Source organism: Alternaria ventricosa (genome assembly GCF_023758065.1).
Source record: "Alternaria ventricosa strain BMP 2768 chromosome Unknown scaffold_6, whole genome shotgun sequence".
In the NCBI taxonomy this organism is placed as follows: Eukaryota; Fungi; Ascomycota; class Dothideomycetes; order Pleosporales; family Pleosporaceae; genus Alternaria; species Alternaria ventricosa.
In genome coordinates, this window is record NW_026055686.1 from 1,368,504 (window position 1) to 1,386,397 (window position 17,894).

Sequence of the window (17,894 nt, forward strand, 5' to 3'; positions counted from 1 at the left end):
GCGCTTGTAAAAGATAAGAAAGCGGGATCTTACCCGTTACTCTCGCTTGTCTGCAGACAGATGTATGACGAGACTTGTTTGTTACCATACGCCCTGAACTCCTTCGGCTTCACGTCAATGAGCGCCCTGAGAATCTGGACATCAAGCCGCCTCCCCATACAGTTACGGCAAATCAAGGTACTAAAGACTCCAATATTTTCTGAACGTGCATACTTCGAGCAGTCGTCCTGCAGATTCACGGACCTATTCCCACACCTTGAAGTGCTTTACGTTGACCTATGGAATGCCCGGATGTCCAGCGAAATGAGTGGCTGGTCGGCCGACCATATTGAGCGGGACGTTCAGCAGAGGACTAAAGTACTGTTGCAAAGGGAGAGGAGTGGCCTGAAGATTGTCGTTACTGAGTACACAAACCTCGGTCCGCCTGGATCAAATATCCTCCAGGAGGTCTGAGAGAATTCGATACGGCGATGACTGACGAAAGGGGTTTACAGATTAGAAGGGTCTACAGCACAACGGATTTGTCGTTACTATGCTCTAGGGACATAGCCAGATTCTGCCCAGGTGCGGAGGTGAGGGAAAGTAAGTTCTCTGACGTCATCTTGATACAAAACGGCTAGACTACATCTGAAGATGCCTCTACTTAAGTCTTTCCAACCCGTCAATCATGGTTCTCCAATTTCAAGCCTTGTATAATATCCCGCTTAGGTAACCTAGAGCTTTATTGCAAAGGGTTTCATGGCACGGTGGATGAACTGTCTCCCACTGACCTTAGCGCGAAGAGTCCTGGTGTCCGTTACATTCACAGGTCGCAGATGAGGAGGGCGACACTATACGCACGCAACATGACTCGTATTATTCCCCAATGTAAAATTAGGTAGTTGTGTCACCGGCAATAACCGTGCCAGATACCTTCGAGTTGCCGTGAGGTTCCTAGATAAGCGTTACTTACCCGCGCCGGCAGCCTTCGCTCCTCTCACCATCACTTTTCATAATGGTCGGCGTATGGGCTTCACCAGTCTCAAAGCAGATAATTCATCTCGACCAATCTTCGCACATATCTCATCTTTCATCGTTCATTTCATCGCCCAGCATGCGGACATCTCCGGTTTTGCAGTTATCAAGCTCTCTTGAGTCTGCTCTCCTTCAACCACACACTCTCTTTACACCCAACAAGACCACATAGCTTCAAGTATGGGCTCTCCCGAACTGCCCGCTCGCTCTGCGGCGCCGAAAGATCACCCGATTTCCTCGAAACGATCAAAGGTCGTCAAGAAGAAAGCTCCCACAGTCCGCAAACCCAAACAACCTGGTCGCAGGTACATGAACGGGTTGATGAAAGCCGAGACTCCTGCTCGCTCGGAATTGATGAAGATGTAGATGCGACTCCACGATATACCTTCTATGAAAGCTGACGCACAACAGCGCCAAAGCCAACTCCATCCAGTCTCCGCTTCTCAGTCTTCCGGCAGAAATCCGCAACAAGATCTGGCAGTATGCCGTTGGCTATCATCAAGTCGACATCCATGATTACTCATGCGTTCGGCGATGGGATATCAGGCTCACGCATGTTACGCACCCTTTGACTAAAGGCCCGAATACCTCGTCCAGCTTCGTCGCACCCACTTTTGCGGTCCCAAAAGTATGCCGCCAAATGTATGTTGAATCATCGGCAATGGTCTACAGCTTGAACAACTTCGGATTCGATAATCTGGACACCTGCGACCGATGGATTCTAGGCCGCCCACTCGGCCAGCGACGTCTCATTGTCTCAGTGGATATGCCATTTGGGTACTACAGCCTCTACAAGGACGGTTTCCGCAAATTGCTCCGACAGACGTTCCCGGGTATTGTGAGAGTGAATCTGCACACCAAGATGGCGGAGATGAGCCAACGTATAGTCCCTAGCACCTGGTTTCAGGCAGTACCTACCAGGGAGCCGCTCGACGACGTTAAGCAGAGGTTCGTCGACCAAGTCAAGAAGAAGGAGGGTGATGCGATTGAGGTCGACTGGTACAGTGGGACCGCCAACTCTTTGGTGTATCTGCACTATTGAGGACGTTCGGTGTATTGTGGCGGCTTCGTGTGCAGCCAGCCGCTGTTCAAGAGTTGGTTTGGGATGTAAGAGAACGAGGTCTTTGCTAGGAGCCTATCCACGACACTTTGCGGTAAGTGTCCTTCGATAAACTTCCTACGAGATATACACTGACTAGGTAGACCTGCATTTAGTGCACACGATCTTTCACGACCAATGCCCTGCAGAGCTTGCATATCAACCACACCGGTTTGGCATTTGGAGGCGCATGGTTCATCTGACCATTTTGCGCTCAGGTCCCTGGTGCCAAACACCCATTCGAAAAGAGACGACCATCAAGGTACGACTGCAGTCAGACGGAATGAGAAAACCGAATGGGTAAGTATCTTCTTCCATTTATCAGCATCTGTTGCAGCTTTTTCTTCCAGCGTTTGTTCCAGCGTCTGTTTCTTTTGGGCGTTCACCTAATCTAATACGGTCCGATCTCGTTGTTTTCGTTGAGGGCGCAAATCTTCGCGCAGAGTGAGTCCCTGGCTATAGATCGCGAGAAAGGTTGTCAAGTGGTGAAGAGGGTAGAACAAGATGTCGGGGCTTTGAGGAGGGAGGAGTGGCTACGAGGAATTAAAATCTTCAACACAAATGGTGCCTGCGCTGTCCCAAATGATTCGCCGAACCTCAACCATCAGTAAGATCTGGGGTTCCATATGACTACGTCCGGGCGAAAGACGTGCAACTGACATTATCATGAACTCGCCTCTGATCGTGCCAAGTAATTTCATCAAAGGACATGGACGCGAACAGGTTCTGTCACCGTACATCAAGAAAACGGGCTCGAATTGGACCTGCCTCAAGAGAGCAGACAAGCCATACATTGAATGTCATAAGAAAGACCAGAAGTGGTCAGGTATACTCAAAAACAAAAGGAAACCGGCAAGAGTTCATACACACGCCGTCACAACCCAATCGCGCATTCCCCATGCGCATCTTCAACTCCATACCAGTGCCGACCAACACCCCGTCTGGCCCATCCAGCCACCCACCATTATCCGTCTAACAGCACTCCGCCGCACACTCGCAGCAATCAGCACAGCACTCGCAACCTTCTTCGCACACGAAACAACAGCACAGTGTCGCCAGACTAGTCTTTCGTTAGCCAACAATTCGACCCTTGAGTATGTCATGCCCACTTACCAAGCCGCCAAGCATCCTCTGTCCTTCTTCTGCTTTGGTGGGGGTGCTTGTTGGTATTGTCCTTGCGGGGGACCGTAGTACATCTGCTGTTGTGGTGGAGGAGCGCCGTATTGTTGGGGTTGGCCGTAGCCGCCGCCTGGGGGACCGTAGCTGTGATGATGTTAACACTTGTTCGCTCTTTGATTATGTAGATGTGTTTTGCGATCGCAGGGGAGATTGGGTGTACGCGCGGCTTTGCGCGGTATCGCCAGTCCTTGTAGACGGTTGTAGGAAGCGTACCTTTGTTGTGGGTATTGAGGCCCGCCTTGGTAGTAGCCTTGGTTCGACATGTTGACTTAAACCGTTCTTTGAGATGTTCGTAAGAATGCGAAGTGCGGATCAGGAGTCGCGCTCGTGTTTAATTTGATATGCGCTCGCAAATTGCTCGTTCCTTCGTCGATGATGTTGGTAAGACAAAGGCAGCCGGTAATGGTGAATCAGGCAAGCAGCAGTCGCGCAACCGAGTCTCGTATCCCCAAACCAAGCTTTCGCCGAGGAGCCGTCGGAATCTTAATTTCTCGCTTGTGGAAAACCCGCGTCACCGTTCAAAGTCGTTGCGCAAAGGTCAAAGTAAAGTCAGGAGTGAGATGGATGTAAGGCTGGAGGAAATACAGTGGACCCTTCTTACAGTCCGGGGAGGGGATGCGCCGCCTTTAAACTGCAGCGCTCGTTCGCGGCCTCTCTCTCACGCGGACAGGGCAATGCATCCTGCATCATTCGGCCGGTCTATTGCGCTAGTTAGCCTGAGCCACATTCGTGTGGGCCGGGCTATTGGCGCAAATAAGCCGGGGGCGCGAGACATGCTGTGGGCTTTCGTCATCGCCACAGATGCTTGTCATGCTTTTTGACAGTGCCAACGCGATATCGGGGGATTTGGAGGCGTGGCTGAGTTATGGCCGAAGCTGCGATGATGATGCAGTTGGCCGAGGTCTGCCCACGTACTTTACGGTGAGTGCAAGGTCTGGCATCACGCGTCGAGCAGAGCCACAGACGCGTGCGCGGTTTTGCGTGGATACCACATCGAATCGGCCTGCTAGCTAGCCAGCCACACATGTATCGCAGGGATAGGCGTGCCACCTGATGTGTCAGGCTAAGCTTTACTTGGCAAAGGCTTGGTCTCGCATCTGCGTCGCGCCAAGGGTGAACGACAGCTCGAGAACAGGGGTAATTCGTCCTGCCTATGTAACATGTGCGATGCCTGTTATCGCGTTGTCTTGTTACAAGTATTCCACGGTTGGTTGACGTGCAAACGCTCACGTATATTCGAGACTACGTCTCCCCGCGAATCCTCTTTGAGCAACTCAGCCATCACGCCACGCATGTCAGCCGCAGTCTAGACCACACAATTGCCGGACCGATAGTACCACGTCAACATGTGAACTAAAAGTTCACTCAATTTGAAGAGATGACTACAGAGGGCAAAATGCTAGCAATGAGGGCAATACGAAGCAGGTAATCGGGAGTGCTAAGTGTAAGCAAATGCTATGTGGCTTGATGAAGAATGCTATCGAGCCTTGCGAACCCACTCCGCCAAACAACAAACAGGCACGGTAGAACTTATGTACATATACAGTAGCAGGGTAATTAAGTGAAAACCCCATAGGTAAGCAAAGGGGTGCGAAAGAACAAACAGCCACCACAGGTGAGATTAGAAGCCGAACGGGTTTTGGGGTGCTGGTTAATGGTTAGAGAAATCTTGCATAGATGTTTGCTTGAGTACTTACTGGCATTGGCAAGGTTTGCCCTCCCCGTCGGCTGAGGCGTTAGCTTCTTCGCGGGCTGTACACCGAACTTGATGGTCGGTGGTGGGCCAGTCTTCTGGGGTACCAGAGGCTGCGCCTGGGGCATTGGCGGCATGGGAGGGACAGGCGGCGGGCTTTGGTTCGACATGTAGCCAGTCGGCTGTGGCGCAAGGGCCGGGGGCAGAAAGCGGTTGACGCCAGTCGCCTGGGGGTTAAGCGGCGATGGTTGGAACGAGTTGTACCCCGTAGGCTGAGCCTGTAGTGGCTGGAAAGGTGCCCGTGGTGGGTCGGCAAAGGGGCTGCCATTCCCGAAGCCTTGTGTGAAGTGTGGCTGCTGCTGCTGGAAACCTGTCTGCATGGGCTGCTGGAAGCCGGTCGGCTGCTGTTGTTGGTATTGGGCGAAGCCAGTCTGCATAGGCTGCTGCTGCGGTGGGGACATGGAGTTGTAGCCTGTGGGTTGAGGCATCATGCCGTTCTGCTGGAACCCGAAACCGCCATTTTGCTGTGGGAAGCCTGTCATTTGCTGTTGCATTGGTGGCATACCCTGCATGCCTTGGCCCTGTCCAGAGTTTTGGCCCATGAGGTTGGGGTTGTAACCTGTGAGCTGAGGTTGCAGGGGTGGTGGAGGACCGAAAGCACTTTGTTGTGGGTTCATAGGGGCAGAGGACGAACGCTGCGGCGGTGGAGCAATGAGACCTCCCGGACCCTGCTGCTGGGGGGCTTGTGGGCGCATGCGTGGTGGGGCCATGTTGTGAGGTTGGGTAAGGGCCTTGATAGCTGCAACCTGCTCGAAAAGGGTAGGAGTAGCGCCTGTCGGCTGTGGTTGCTGAGCGGGTGCTGGAGGCTGTTGAGCAGGTGCTTGTGCTGGCTGTGGTGCTGGAGCAGGAGGTGTTGGCTGCGCGATCTCGTCAGGCTTGAGTGCAGGCATGTCTAGAAGAGACAAATCGTTCATGGATCCAGTCAGTTGGGGTGGCTTTGCCGCAGGGGCTTGTGCTGCAGGCGGAGATGCTGTCTTGTCAGATGTTGACTTCGATGGCTTGACATCCCACGCATTGTCGTCAAATCCATTCGCTGTCTTGTCAGGTGACGCTGCTGATGTTCCATCCGCTGGCTTCTTAACGGTGTCATCGGACTTCGGCTCGAACGCCTTTGGATCAACGACATCGTTCGTCTCAACCGGTGGTGCAGGGCGTCCCTTGCGGGTGTTGTTTCTTAGCGCACCTCCTGGGCCTGAGAACAGTCCACCAGAAGCCCCCTCTCCTCCTTCTTCGGCAAAGCTAACACTTCGCTTATCTCTTCCGAACTGCGCATCCAAGTGCTTGGTGACGCGGAGAATATCACCTTCCTTGAGACCCAACGTACGTAGAAGCCCAGGAGTGATGTCTGGAATGTTTTCTTCCGTCATTTCGTCCTTGGTAAATGCTCTGGCGTATCGTTCGCAGATCTGTGGGTTGACACCACACTTGAGGAAGAAGTCGAACCAGTCGTATTCCGGCTTCTTCTCGACAGAAATGCCGGTTGGACCTGAGTCCTTACCACGAGGCTGTTGCATGCTCCTTCTCTTCAGATCCGATAGGGGTTTGTCGTCATCTAGAGACTCGCCTGTGACGCGTTCGACGTACTCGAGATCTTCTACTGACATCTTTGTGACAGGTACAGCGATCTTGACGCCATTGACTTTGTGTAGGTGGATCTTGCCATCCTTGATGAGAATGAACTCTGCCTCGACCTTGAACGATCCGGATCGGTCGGTCCAAGTGCGCACCTTGGCGGAATCTAAGGAATTTGGTCAGCATCCTTGCACACAATACGTGTTCTGTTGTCCCACTAGGTAGATGTTCAGCGCCCACGAACGGCGCAGAACCCTTTTCAGTAGACTGATCAAGAAACTCAAGTAGTGAAATTGCTGTATACTGACTTGGTTTGGAGCCGGACTTTGAACTCGAGTCCTTTGCGGAGCTTTCGCGCTTGCTTGATCTCTGTGAAGTACGACGATGGTCAACGTTTGTTTGCATAAGACTAGAGTTACGCGAAGGCAAGTGCAGGCCAGGGCCTACCTGATCGTTCCTTGCCTCACTTTCTGGCTTCTTCCGTCTCGCAGCCTGGCGAGCAAGCTCTTCCTCCTCCCGCCTGTTCTGTTCGACGACGGATCGGCCAGCGTTAGTTCCCGATCGAGCGATGGCGGCTGCGGGAGCGTGTATGGGGACGGTTTCTGTGACCTCAACGTAATTAGCTGGTACCACACCCTCTTTGCCGTTCTTCAGCCGCCTGACTTTCCACCACTCGTCACTTGCGGAATCGTCGAGGACTAAGATCTCGTCGCCGAGACCAACGGTAACTTCGTCGTCGCCCTGTGCCATGAAGTCAAATAGCATAACTCCCTTCTTCTGCACATTGGAGTTTCCGGAGCCAGCAGCGAGTACTTCGCGAAGTCCTGCGCTCTTGGCCGCTCCTGCAAGTTCACCAAGGGCGAGCATGATCTCTGATGCGGTGTCTTTAGCACCACAGTGGAAGTCGACGCTCTTGCTTGGCTGCTTCAGCTCCATGAAGATGTGTTTGCCTTCTTGCGAGTAGTACTCCATCTTGTCTGCGCTCCATTCCTGTTGTGGCCCGTCGCGCGACTTCTCGGGTGCAATCATGATCATTCCTTTCGGGATATTGACGCCCAGGGTGATTGGCATTTTCTTATTCTTGCCCGGCTGTGTAATGTACTCGTAGATATTGTACAGATGATATCCTGACCCTGACATGGGTGTCGCAGGCTGTTCATCCCTGCTCGGAGGATCATATTGGTCGAACGTGACGCTTCGGGGCGGTGGCGATCTGACTGGGGGCGATGGAGATCGCGCATGTGCGTATTGGGTGGGCGGAGGTGAGTAGACTTCGGACTCGGGTCGCTGGGGAAGACGGGGTGCTGGCACTTCTTCGTCCGACTCTTCCGGTGTGAATTGCACGCGTCGTTGCTGCCGTGGAGGCGCGCTCACGTTGGGCGGAGGAGAAATAGTCGATCGCGGTGCTGCCTCTTGCGACTTCTTCTGTATGATGCCAGCCAGGGCCGCAGCGGGACTCGGTTGTGGAGGAGTGTCTGGAGTAGGCGGCTGGTCGTCATCGAAAGAGTCGGTCGCTGGTGGCATGGGCGGGCGACTGGGCAGCGCTGGAGACGGCGCAGCTGGTGCTCCTGCCGCCGCTCCCTCTTCGGTAAGCTCGATGTAGTTTGCGGGCGCAAAGCCATAGTCGTCTGCGACTCCCACCAGTGTCCAATCGGGGTCTGTGGTGTCGTAAACGTCTAGGACGGCGTCCTCCTTGAACGAGAGCTCCTCGTCTGTCTGGCGGTCGTAATCGAAGAGGGCTTTGGCTTGTGCGATCGGGGCAGCCTATACGTATTATCAGTCTCTATGCTGCAGCATTCCACACAATGCCAGGTGCAGCGTTGGGCATGGTTTGCGACGCGGATTGGGCTGTCATCTGGGTGAGGCGCAGCATACCTCTTCAATGTAATTGTTTGGAATCAAGCCCTCGGGCTCTTCCTCGTCGCCATCACGCCCCTTCTTCTTTGCTTTCCACCAGGCGTCGATGGTCGACTTCTCCAGCACCATCAAGATGTCGCCCTCGGTCAGGGCGATCTCGTTGTCGCTCTGGGGCTCATAGTCGTAGATGGCGCGATATATGCCGAGGAACACCATTGTGGCGGCTACACGTGCGGCGCAGTCTCAAAAAGCGTGTAGGGTGTGGTGAAGTAGATTACTGAATGTGTGTACGGCCGGTGTCGATGCGCATAAGCTCGGCGGAGGGCCACGGGGGTGCTGTTGCCCGGTCGAGGGGCCAGCTGGACAGGGGGAAGCTGCGTGACGCTACCAAGTCGGCGCCAGCAGCTGGAGAAGCAGAAAACAGCGATAGTCGAATAGAACGGATTGCTTAGGGCGGTAGGCCGGATCTGCGGGATCGCTCGTGCTGTAGCAGCGGGAAGTGGTGAGGCAGCTGCAAGTTGGGTCGACGATGCAAGTGAGGACTCAGCACGAGCCAACTGTCCCATACGGTCGTCCCCACCGACGACGTCAACCCGCTTTCATCCCATGTTCCTGCGACTTGTCAAGCATGCCGGCGGACGACTACCTGCATGACAAGTTCAAAAGACTACATAAACTCAACCAGAATCGGGCATCATGGTGTATTGCTAAAGTAGATTTTTCTCAGGGTCTGCCTTAGCTCAACCACATTCCGCCCTTCACTCAGTACGTAAACCGGAAGCCTTCTGTTCCCTCTAGGAGACGCTTGCCCCTAGTCTGCCGCTTGTTCGCCATGTAGAAAAACACCGAGAACACTCCCACCAATCCAATGATCAACATGTGACTTCCTATGCTGACCCAGATGGCCGTCATATACCTCGGACTTTCTGGTGCTCTCACAATGAAGCTTCCAGCGATACCGCCAGCGCCGTTGAAAACTGTGACCATTGCGGCAGTAAAAACCCTCTTCCACTGGCCGACAATGTTGTTCGCCTGATAAGTCGCCATGGCCGCCCAATTCGCCACGTACGCTCCGGTAGCAAGGTAGGTGCCTATATACCTCACGGTGACCTGGTCCGAGAAACCCAGCATACAGAAACCCACAATCAAAGACACGCAATTGAAGACTATAATAGGCCCTCTCAACTGGAACTTGTCGCCGACGATCGAGGACAGGATAGCGGGAATAACAGCGTAGTAGTAAGGTGGTGCGGATAGCAAAATCGCCTTGTTTGAAGAAAAGCCCATGCCGGTTTGCAAAATGATAGGTAGGAAGTACGACAGCGATGTCGAGACGAGGTTCTGCAGGAAGTAAAGGGTGCAGAAACCGTACACCTTCGGATCCTTGGCGTGAACGAAGACCTTAGACCATGCGAAGTCGTCGGGTTTGACATCGCCCCTGTCGTTGTCGATTCGAGAAGACGCCAACGCACTTTCGTGAGGCGTGAGGAAGTAGAAGGAGTTTTGGGCATGCTCCGGGAAGTCGACCATCCACCAGTATGTCAGAATCCCGAAGAACGCAGTAATGCTACCCTGGACCTAAAAATTGATGTACGAGGTCAATGCTTGTCTCATACCAATTCGCACACGGATATCACTTACAATAAACATCCACTGCCATCCTTTGAGATATTTGCCGTCGAGCTGATTAAGTCCAAAATTCACGATGCCACCGGTTGCCAAGACAATGACTTCGCCACTCTGCATCAGAGCAAAGCGAAGCTGTTGCTCTTTTCGTGTATACCATGTTGAGATGAGATACGTTAAGCCAGGGTAAATTCCCGACATGGCTATTCCGAGCAGAATGCGTAGCGCGATCATCTGACGCCATGTCTGCACGAAAGCTGTGCACAGCGTAATGATGCCGAAGGAGAAGGTGATGAAGGCAAACCAGATACGCGGTCCGAAGGTGCGCACGGCGATTGTCGATGGCAGCTGGAAGGCAATGCTCGCGATCGTGAAGATAAATATAGAAACAGAGTATCGGTTGCCGACATTGAGTTCCAGATCGCTGAGCATGGAGGTGACAGATGCGCTAGAGATGACGCCGCTGTCGAGTAGGTTGAGCGAGCACAAGATGCCAGCAATGCTGCAAAGTCGAAGGTCGACCTTTAGACAGATACTGTTGCGCCACTCTTCTTCGATCCTATCTCTTTCTCCATCGTCGACCTCATCATGCTGCTGATCGTGTAATTCTCGGATTGACTCGCCCGTTGACTGTTGGCTGGATGCACTCTTCTTCATGTTCTCGCGATTGGGATGGATGAGGGGTAGCAGGAGCTTGCGACGAAAAGCTCATCATGTAGGCCGCCTGTGGAAGTAGCCAGAACGGTGCTTATCGTTGCACAATCAAAATTGGTGGACATGTCCGGCTGCAGAAGCTCCGCACTTTCCCAGGTGCAGATCTCCAGGGCTCCGTTGGTTACCGAGGCGCGGTTCCGCACGATAATTCCGCAGCAGATTACTTAACAATGACCAACCCGCTGATGTGGAGATCTGCATGCGGCTATCATAGATTTGCTTGTCGCACGTGTCGTCAGGCATGTCAATGCGCCGTCTGAGTCTGGCGAGACGCTGACGTTGCGAAGAGATGGACTCGACATACAGAAAAGCAGGCATCATCGGGGGTGGCCAGAATTCGTGTCGCATTTCCAATGTTTGCTGCATGCACACTATTATATTTTAGTAAGTAGGTAGTTTGCAAGATAATGTATGCTTTCACCTGGAAATCTTTCTGAATGCAACACAAATTGTAGACACCACTAGTGGCGTAGGTCTAGTGAACAAGACAGAGCCCAAGTCTTTGGTAGAACGGTATATGCTGTCCAAATGCCGTAAAGAAGAAGACGTCTGCAATCTCTGAGCGAACATCGGACTTTGCCATGCGACTGTGATACAGATCACACACCTCCCGAGAACACAACTCGATCCTGACAGTTCGGTTTCACGCACAATGTGATATACCACGAAGTTATACATGGAGTTGGTGAGGTGGCACGTCACGCACAACTTGAACTTCAAGGATGCAACATCAATCTGCATTCGCAAAGGCCAATTTGGGGGAATGGGGTGATATTGATTTTCGTCCGATGAAGGATAACCCTTTCTAGTATAGCCACTGGCACTCCTGGCCAGTGGTTTGGGTATCTTCGCCAAGCTAGATAGCGAGTGTGGGTATTGATCGTAACAGACAAGACAAGAAGAAAAAAGAAGATAAAGAAAAGATACAAATGATAGTCCACAATTCAGCAGACAAGAAATAAGAAGTAACAACAGAACTCCCAACGTCCGAGTGAGTGCCGTATGCTACGACCGCCCAGCCTTATGTGTGACCCGAATCCGACCCAGTCCATTGATAAGACAATTTGTGTGTGAAAGTGTCATTAATCTGACAACAGGGGTAAAATGCATAAACCAACCGGGTGTCCCAAAAGCACTCGCTTCGTAAGTCATGAAATGAAGGGGAGCTCCTTGGAGGAACTCTCAAGAAGATCAGGTGTCGAAATTAAAAGGGTATAGAAATCAGATCGACGAGGTGGGCAGAGGCCCAGGCGGGAGGAGAGCCTAGCCTTCATCCTCACCATCGTCCTCGTCCTCGTCTTCATCCTCTTCGCTCGTGCTGTGACGCTGCACAGCACCTGCCTTGTTCTTCTTGATAGTAGGTGTTCCCTTGAGCTGTGTAGATGATGCCTTGCGCTTGGGACCAGAGCTGGCAGGCTTGGGAGGCATGGACGCGTTTTCCTTGTTGCCGTCTTCACCCTCGCCTTTTCCGGCTGCGTTGTCCATCGCAGCCACCTCTTCTGCGGTCAAGAAGCGACCGCCAGGACCACGGGGACGGCGCATGGCGTGATTGTGCCTAGACTCGTGTAGGTATGGCTTTCGTCCCTTGGATGTCAGCCTGAGTGCATCCTCGAGTTTCTGTCGCGCGAGACGCCTTTTCAAGATGCGATGAAACTGTTTCGCGTTGACGTAGAGTGGCGCCTCTTCTGGTTGTGCACCTCCAGCAACAAGCTCAGGCGATTGTTGGTGCTGCGATTGCTGGGGCATCGGAGGGACGGAGGGTCTGGGGCCGCCATGGTTCATAACAGGCTGTGGCTGCTGCATCGCAGGACTGCTGATTTGAGTGCTCATTCGCCTTTGTTGCATCTGAGTCGGGGTCATCTGAACTTGAGATGGGAGCGCGTTGTTCATCGCGTTGGAAACGTTTGTTGGGGAGCGTGGAGCGACGCGTCCATCGCCCTTCATCTGAGACACTGACATGCGTGGAGATGCGCGTGGGTCTTGTGCTAGTTGACCTGAGATAGCGGTTTGATCGTAGTATCCGGCTGGTCCTGCAGCAGCAGCCGTAGCTAACGCGGCAGCCTGTTGGTGTTGTTGCTGTTGAGAGGGCATGTATGGATTTTGCATACCGGCCATGTAGGCCTGATGCTGAGGAAAGCCCATCTGCGGGTGGTGCTGGGGATGTGGTTGGCCGTTATGCGCGAAGTTTCCATTTGATGGAAGGATTGGGGACGACTGCTGCTGTCCGAATTGCATTTGTTGCGGGTTGGGCGCGGGCGCATGCCCGTGGAATTGTGCGTAGTCGGTCATGGCTGTCTACAATGCGTAGATTGTGGGCCTATTTGCGTGAAGACGAGGTAGCGAGAGGCTCGCAGTTGAGGCGCGTAATACAGGCAGGCGGTCACGTCGCGGCAGGGCCGATACTTGATGCGCTGTCAATGGCCAGGCGAGCTTGAGGCGAATTCGCTAGAGCGCACGGCTTTAGCTTCCAGGTTTGAGGCGCAGCAGTGGTGATTGGACGTCGAGGGGCAGTGCGCGTTTACAAATGATGGAGCGATTTGTCGAGGATGAAGCTGCACTCTAGAGGCCCGCGCCGTAGTAGTGGGGAAGAGCCGTTGCAGATATTCACCAGTCACGAGAGGAAGATGAGAGTCGCCTACAATGACTGTCAGCCAAATCAAAAGAGCATTGGACGCTGTGCTGGCGGGGTGGGCGATTGGAAGGGATGATGCGCTGGCATATGCATGCGCGGTGAGCTAGTGCGCTTACCTTGTTTCGTCAGTTGGCGGGCGTCAAGGTCGTATTGCCGGTCTGAATGCTCTTCGGGTTTGAAGTCTAGGGCGACCAGCGAGCGGACAAATGTATATTGTCGTTGCGCAATGACAGCTTTAGCAGCGGCGTGGTCCAAGTAGCGGACAGAACGCGGGATACAAAAGGCTTGGTGAGCTTTGTGTTGCCTTGAATGCGACGTCAGCCTCTAGCATGTGAAGTGGAGGCAAGGCGCGCGAATGTGTAGCACCAGAGCATGCGGCATGCCTGTAAGCCGAAAAGGAAAATGAGAAGCATAGCGAGGGGAGGTAATACAGTTTTGCGACGGCGACGGGAGTGTCTGAATCGATGCGCCGTCGCTTGAAAGCGCTTGATAGATGGGCATGGTGATAACGATTGATGCATGGCGCGACGGGAATTACTTACAGAGGTGCTTGCGTCTTGCAGGAAGAATGGATCCCGTGATCTACCGCGGTGGATGGATGGCTGAAGGATGCAGGTGATTTGCTGAAGGCCGCAGACAGGTCTTGACTCTTGCCTGACAAGATGCTGAGAGCCGAGAGTAGGCAGGTGCCTTCTGGAGGCAAAGCAAGTTGGGAAGTAGCTACCGTGTATTCTTGTGATGCGCGTTCGAAGCACTGGGATTTTCCGAAATGTTTGCGCGATCTTCTTGACGCGCTGTGGTGAAGACTGCGAACTACCTAGGTAGGTGAGAGGAGAGGAATGGCCAATCAAGAAAGATTCTAAAGAGGGCGGCGGCTGACTTTGAACTGAGCGGTCCAGGTTGACGCGCTAGGCCAGAACAGAGACTAGCAGCCAAGCCCGCTTAAGGGCTCCATGGCTTGAACAGCCACACACCCGGGGACTGCATCTTAGCATGTTACGTCACAACGAGACCTATCCCGCTTCCCATACGCAACGCAAAACATGAGTACACACGTCTGTTTCCCTCCAACACATCCGTTCCCCTCTATTCCACGCTTGAGGTTGAGTTGATGTTGATAGATGGCTCAGACTGCGCACCATTCGAGCGGGGTTGGAATGCAACCTTGAGCCCGAGCTAAGCAGGGCGCTGAGATCCGTGCGCACCAACCTCCGCCTCGGACCGTCGTACTTCTCCTCACACAGTTAACGATGTTGAATTTCCAGCTTCAGACAAATCACAAATCGCATGGTCAAAATGACTGTTGGTGCAGCCAACTGGGGGCGTCAGCTATGCTGGGACATCGCGGGTGATTGGGTCGTTCTCGCAAATTGGCCTTGGGCCGCCCCCAGACACATCTGGGCATGATCCGCCGGTCGGCGGCAAACTCTGGACGGCAGACGGGCTCGCCAACCTTATCCAGAGCAACTGCTCGTCAACATCCATGCTTCCTTGAGATGTGGAAACCAGCTTCTTCGCTCATAATCACAGCGACAACCAGCAAGACGCTCCCGCGTGCAACAAGGAGTTGTTCGCGCAGCTACCTTTGTGGGAGCCCAACCATAGCCCGCTGCTATGCTTCACTCCGCGTTCTGGACGCGCTCGCGCTCGACTAAAAGGCGCCTCCTACGTTGATTGGCCCAGCGCCTGTCTCGAGTGCGTCGCAAGAAACCATCACATGATTTGAACACCGTGATACCATGGAGTACCCCGTCCGCACGCCTCATGATAAACAGTATTGTCTCTTCCCTCCTTTGCACATTCAACCTGCATATGTGCACAGCCGTCACATTAGCTGTAGCGTAAGCACAACAGAATGCAGATGCGGGTGGGCCAAAGTCAGACTCAGCCCGCGCCACTCCGACGTCAAGGCTTGCGATCGTCAATGACCCTGCTTCGCGTGGAGAAAGCTGTCCAAAACAAAAGAAAGGCTCATCTTGGATATAGAACCTGGCCTCTTCGAGCCGAGACGCATGCCGTCCCTGGTCTCAAGACCGGTAGGCCTGAAAACCAGCCACCGATTTCTCCCGTGTCGCACATCGCTGCGTCATCCCAAGCTCTACGTCTCGGACCCGCGATAGTGGCTCGGCCGCTTCGCCAAGTCACACCACTGTGTTGATACTTCGGCCCATCCACCCTAACATGTGCTTCCGTCCGCGGCTGAAGACGGATGCCATCTAGAAGGCAACCATTTCAAAATGTAAGGGGCACCAAGTCCTCGCCCGGATTTTGCTTCGTGCTGCTTCTGCAGACCCGTTTTCGACTCTGATGGCACCCTCACCCACTCTCTGCCGGAGATGTTGTGTGGATTTTGGGCAATGCCGGCCGCTGTTGCATTTGTTTTGGACTCTGGCCGCGACGCGAATCCATCTGTCCACGTTCCACGACAGTCACTCAAAAGCCTCACTTGTACCGTTGCATTTACGCGAGGTGTGAACCCAAGTACCAGAACCGTACCGATGTAGCTCGGCTACATATCTGCCAGCCCTAAATCGCAGCGTATCAGTTTCGATTGCTCATCACGTTAATCTAATCAGGTTACATCTGCCGCTGACGTGCATGGTCCCCCTCCACGCGTTCATCCTTCGTTTACCACAAGCACGCGAGAGCTGTCACGGGAGGGCGGCAATTACAAGAAACGCTGCTACCGTACCACGCTTCACCCCACTCTTTACAGCATTCGAATGCCGAACTTTTGCCCCGATACCGAACTAATTAGTGGTGACATTTCGAGCTTTTGTTAGAGTTCAGTCGGGCTGCTCCACATAAGCCTGTCCGGACACCCGTTGCCGTCCGTTTCGCGTTCCTCTTCGGATCAGGCATTTATCGTCAGCACACCCCGGATGAAACCAGTGCTAGTTGGCAAAGGAACATCGGTCAAGTGCCTGTCGCGTGCGTCACTATACTCGTTTCATTTTAATCTTGCTACACAGTGCGGCTCTTGCAGTCGTTGATGTGCGATTAGCATCTGCCCCATCGCAGATCCCCCGGACGTTCGACATTGCGCCCGCGTTCCCGCACCGTGGCAACACCAGTCATGGCCGTTACCAGCAGATGGGGGCTTACCGGCCTGTAATCTAGTTGCTCATGCACGTGAACCGCCACTGAACACGGCATTCCATGGCTGCCCGTGTGCGACAAACTTATCAAGGTTTCACGGACATCTTTGATTGCTAAATCTTACCAGGGTTACAAAAAGCACAATCTTTGACGATTACTACACAAACCGTATCGAGGTGACCAACCTGGTAAATATGTGGCCAGTTATCACAATTCTGATGTCATGCTTTATGCATCTGCGGTCCGTCGGTAATTTTTGACAAGGTTATGTTTCGTCTGAAGTCTCTCTTGTTTGCTAACCGTATATGCGCTACACATCTTAAGTCAAAAGACTTCTATGAACGTAGAGCAGATCGCATACGCGCAGCGTGCAATTTGCGCGGTGAAAATTGGACCAACAATTCCTCCCAAACTTACTCCAAGTCGAGATCTGTCTCTTCGAGTCCTTTGTCGTCTGTCACAGGGGTAACGGCGAACGGAACGCTTGTGATCTTGATCTTCCCTGGCCTCTCTGGCGTGTTGCCATTGGGGTCATCGCCAATGATCCTGCGGCGTTTTGATGTACTCTCGTTGTAAACACGCCTCTCTTTACGACTCTGGACGTTCTTGGCAGTGACATTGATCATGTGCGATAGTGATCGCAGTCGCCATGAATATGGCGGCTCAATCGACTACAGGAAGATAGAGTTCCGATCTCTTTGGGTCTCGCTGGTCAGCTCTTTGAGTATCATGACAACCTCTCACGTCGCTTCCTTTGCCTTTCGGTCCAGCCTGTCGAGCTTCTTGGCCTTGATATCCTCTCTTCTATGAGCCATACGTGCCACCAGTACCTTGCCTCTCCAATGACCAGCAAGAATTTCTGTGAATAATATTCCTTGATGGTAAACTCTTCCTGAGCAGCTTGTTGATAGGTTGTGAGTGTGGTGGGAGTTCCATCGGGCCTCGTCTCAACACCAAAGTGTCCTGCTCGAAGTGGAAGCTGTTAAACAGATCCCCTTTCTCGAGGTTGAAGCTGCCCGAATGATGTGGGGCGGCGCGGATCAATCTCCGCACCGCCATGCCTGTCAGCCAGGCATAGCTGCGAACTTCGCGGCTGGATCCGTGTAGGAATCAACCAACCGACCATCAACAGAAGACGGGTTGTTCTCAACGCTTAACCATGGAACACTTCGTCACCCCACTTCCTGCAGCCGAAAGCGAAGCGAACAGGGTCGAGTATCAACCCACCAACATCGAAGCCGAGGCCAACAAGCAGCGCAGGAAAATCCAGAACCGAAAGAACCAAAGGTCACATCGTGAGTTTAGTCTTAAGCATTTCGCCCTTGGCTGAGCTCACTTCGACGAAGGAC

At 53.2% G+C, this 17,894-nt stretch overlaps 4 protein-coding genes across 4 annotated transcripts; 1 reads left to right on the forward strand and 3 right to left on the reverse strand.

The window, feature by feature from the left end:
- Positions 1-1,194: 1,194 nt before the first annotated feature.
- J4E93_004543 (uncharacterized protein) lies at positions 1,195-2,056 on the forward strand (the record flags this gene model as incomplete). The annotated part of the gene is made up of 2 exons (XM_049342471.1): positions 1,195-1,319; positions 1,426-2,056. The coding sequence occupies 2 exons, from the start codon at positions 1,195-1,197 to the stop codon at positions 2,054-2,056; spliced, it is 756 nt and encodes a 251-aa protein (XP_049200623.1).
- Positions 2,057-4,913: 2,857 nt separating this feature from the next.
- Positions 4,914-8,690, reverse strand: J4E93_004544 (uncharacterized protein; the record flags this gene model as incomplete). Its single annotated transcript, XM_049342472.1, has 5 exons — positions 4,914-4,939; positions 4,990-6,783; positions 6,926-6,986; positions 7,065-8,381; positions 8,493-8,690. The coding sequence occupies 5 exons, from the start codon at positions 8,688-8,690 to the stop codon at positions 4,914-4,916; spliced, it is 3,396 nt and encodes a 1,131-aa protein (XP_049200624.1).
- Positions 8,691-9,236: 546 nt separating this feature from the next.
- J4E93_004545 (uncharacterized protein) lies at positions 9,237-10,757 on the reverse strand (the record flags this gene model as incomplete). Its single annotated transcript, XM_049342473.1, has 2 exons — positions 9,237-10,052; positions 10,116-10,757. 2 exons carry the CDS (start codon positions 10,755-10,757, stop codon positions 9,237-9,239), a joined length of 1,458 nt encoding a protein of 485 aa, XP_049200625.1.
- Positions 10,758-12,077: 1,320 nt separating this feature from the next.
- Positions 12,078-13,103, reverse strand: J4E93_004546 (uncharacterized protein; the record flags this gene model as incomplete). Its single annotated transcript, XM_049342474.1, has 1 exon — positions 12,078-13,103. The coding sequence occupies one exon, from the start codon at positions 13,101-13,103 to the stop codon at positions 12,078-12,080; it is 1,026 nt and encodes a 341-aa protein (XP_049200626.1).
- Positions 13,104-17,894: the final 4,791 nt, after the last annotated feature.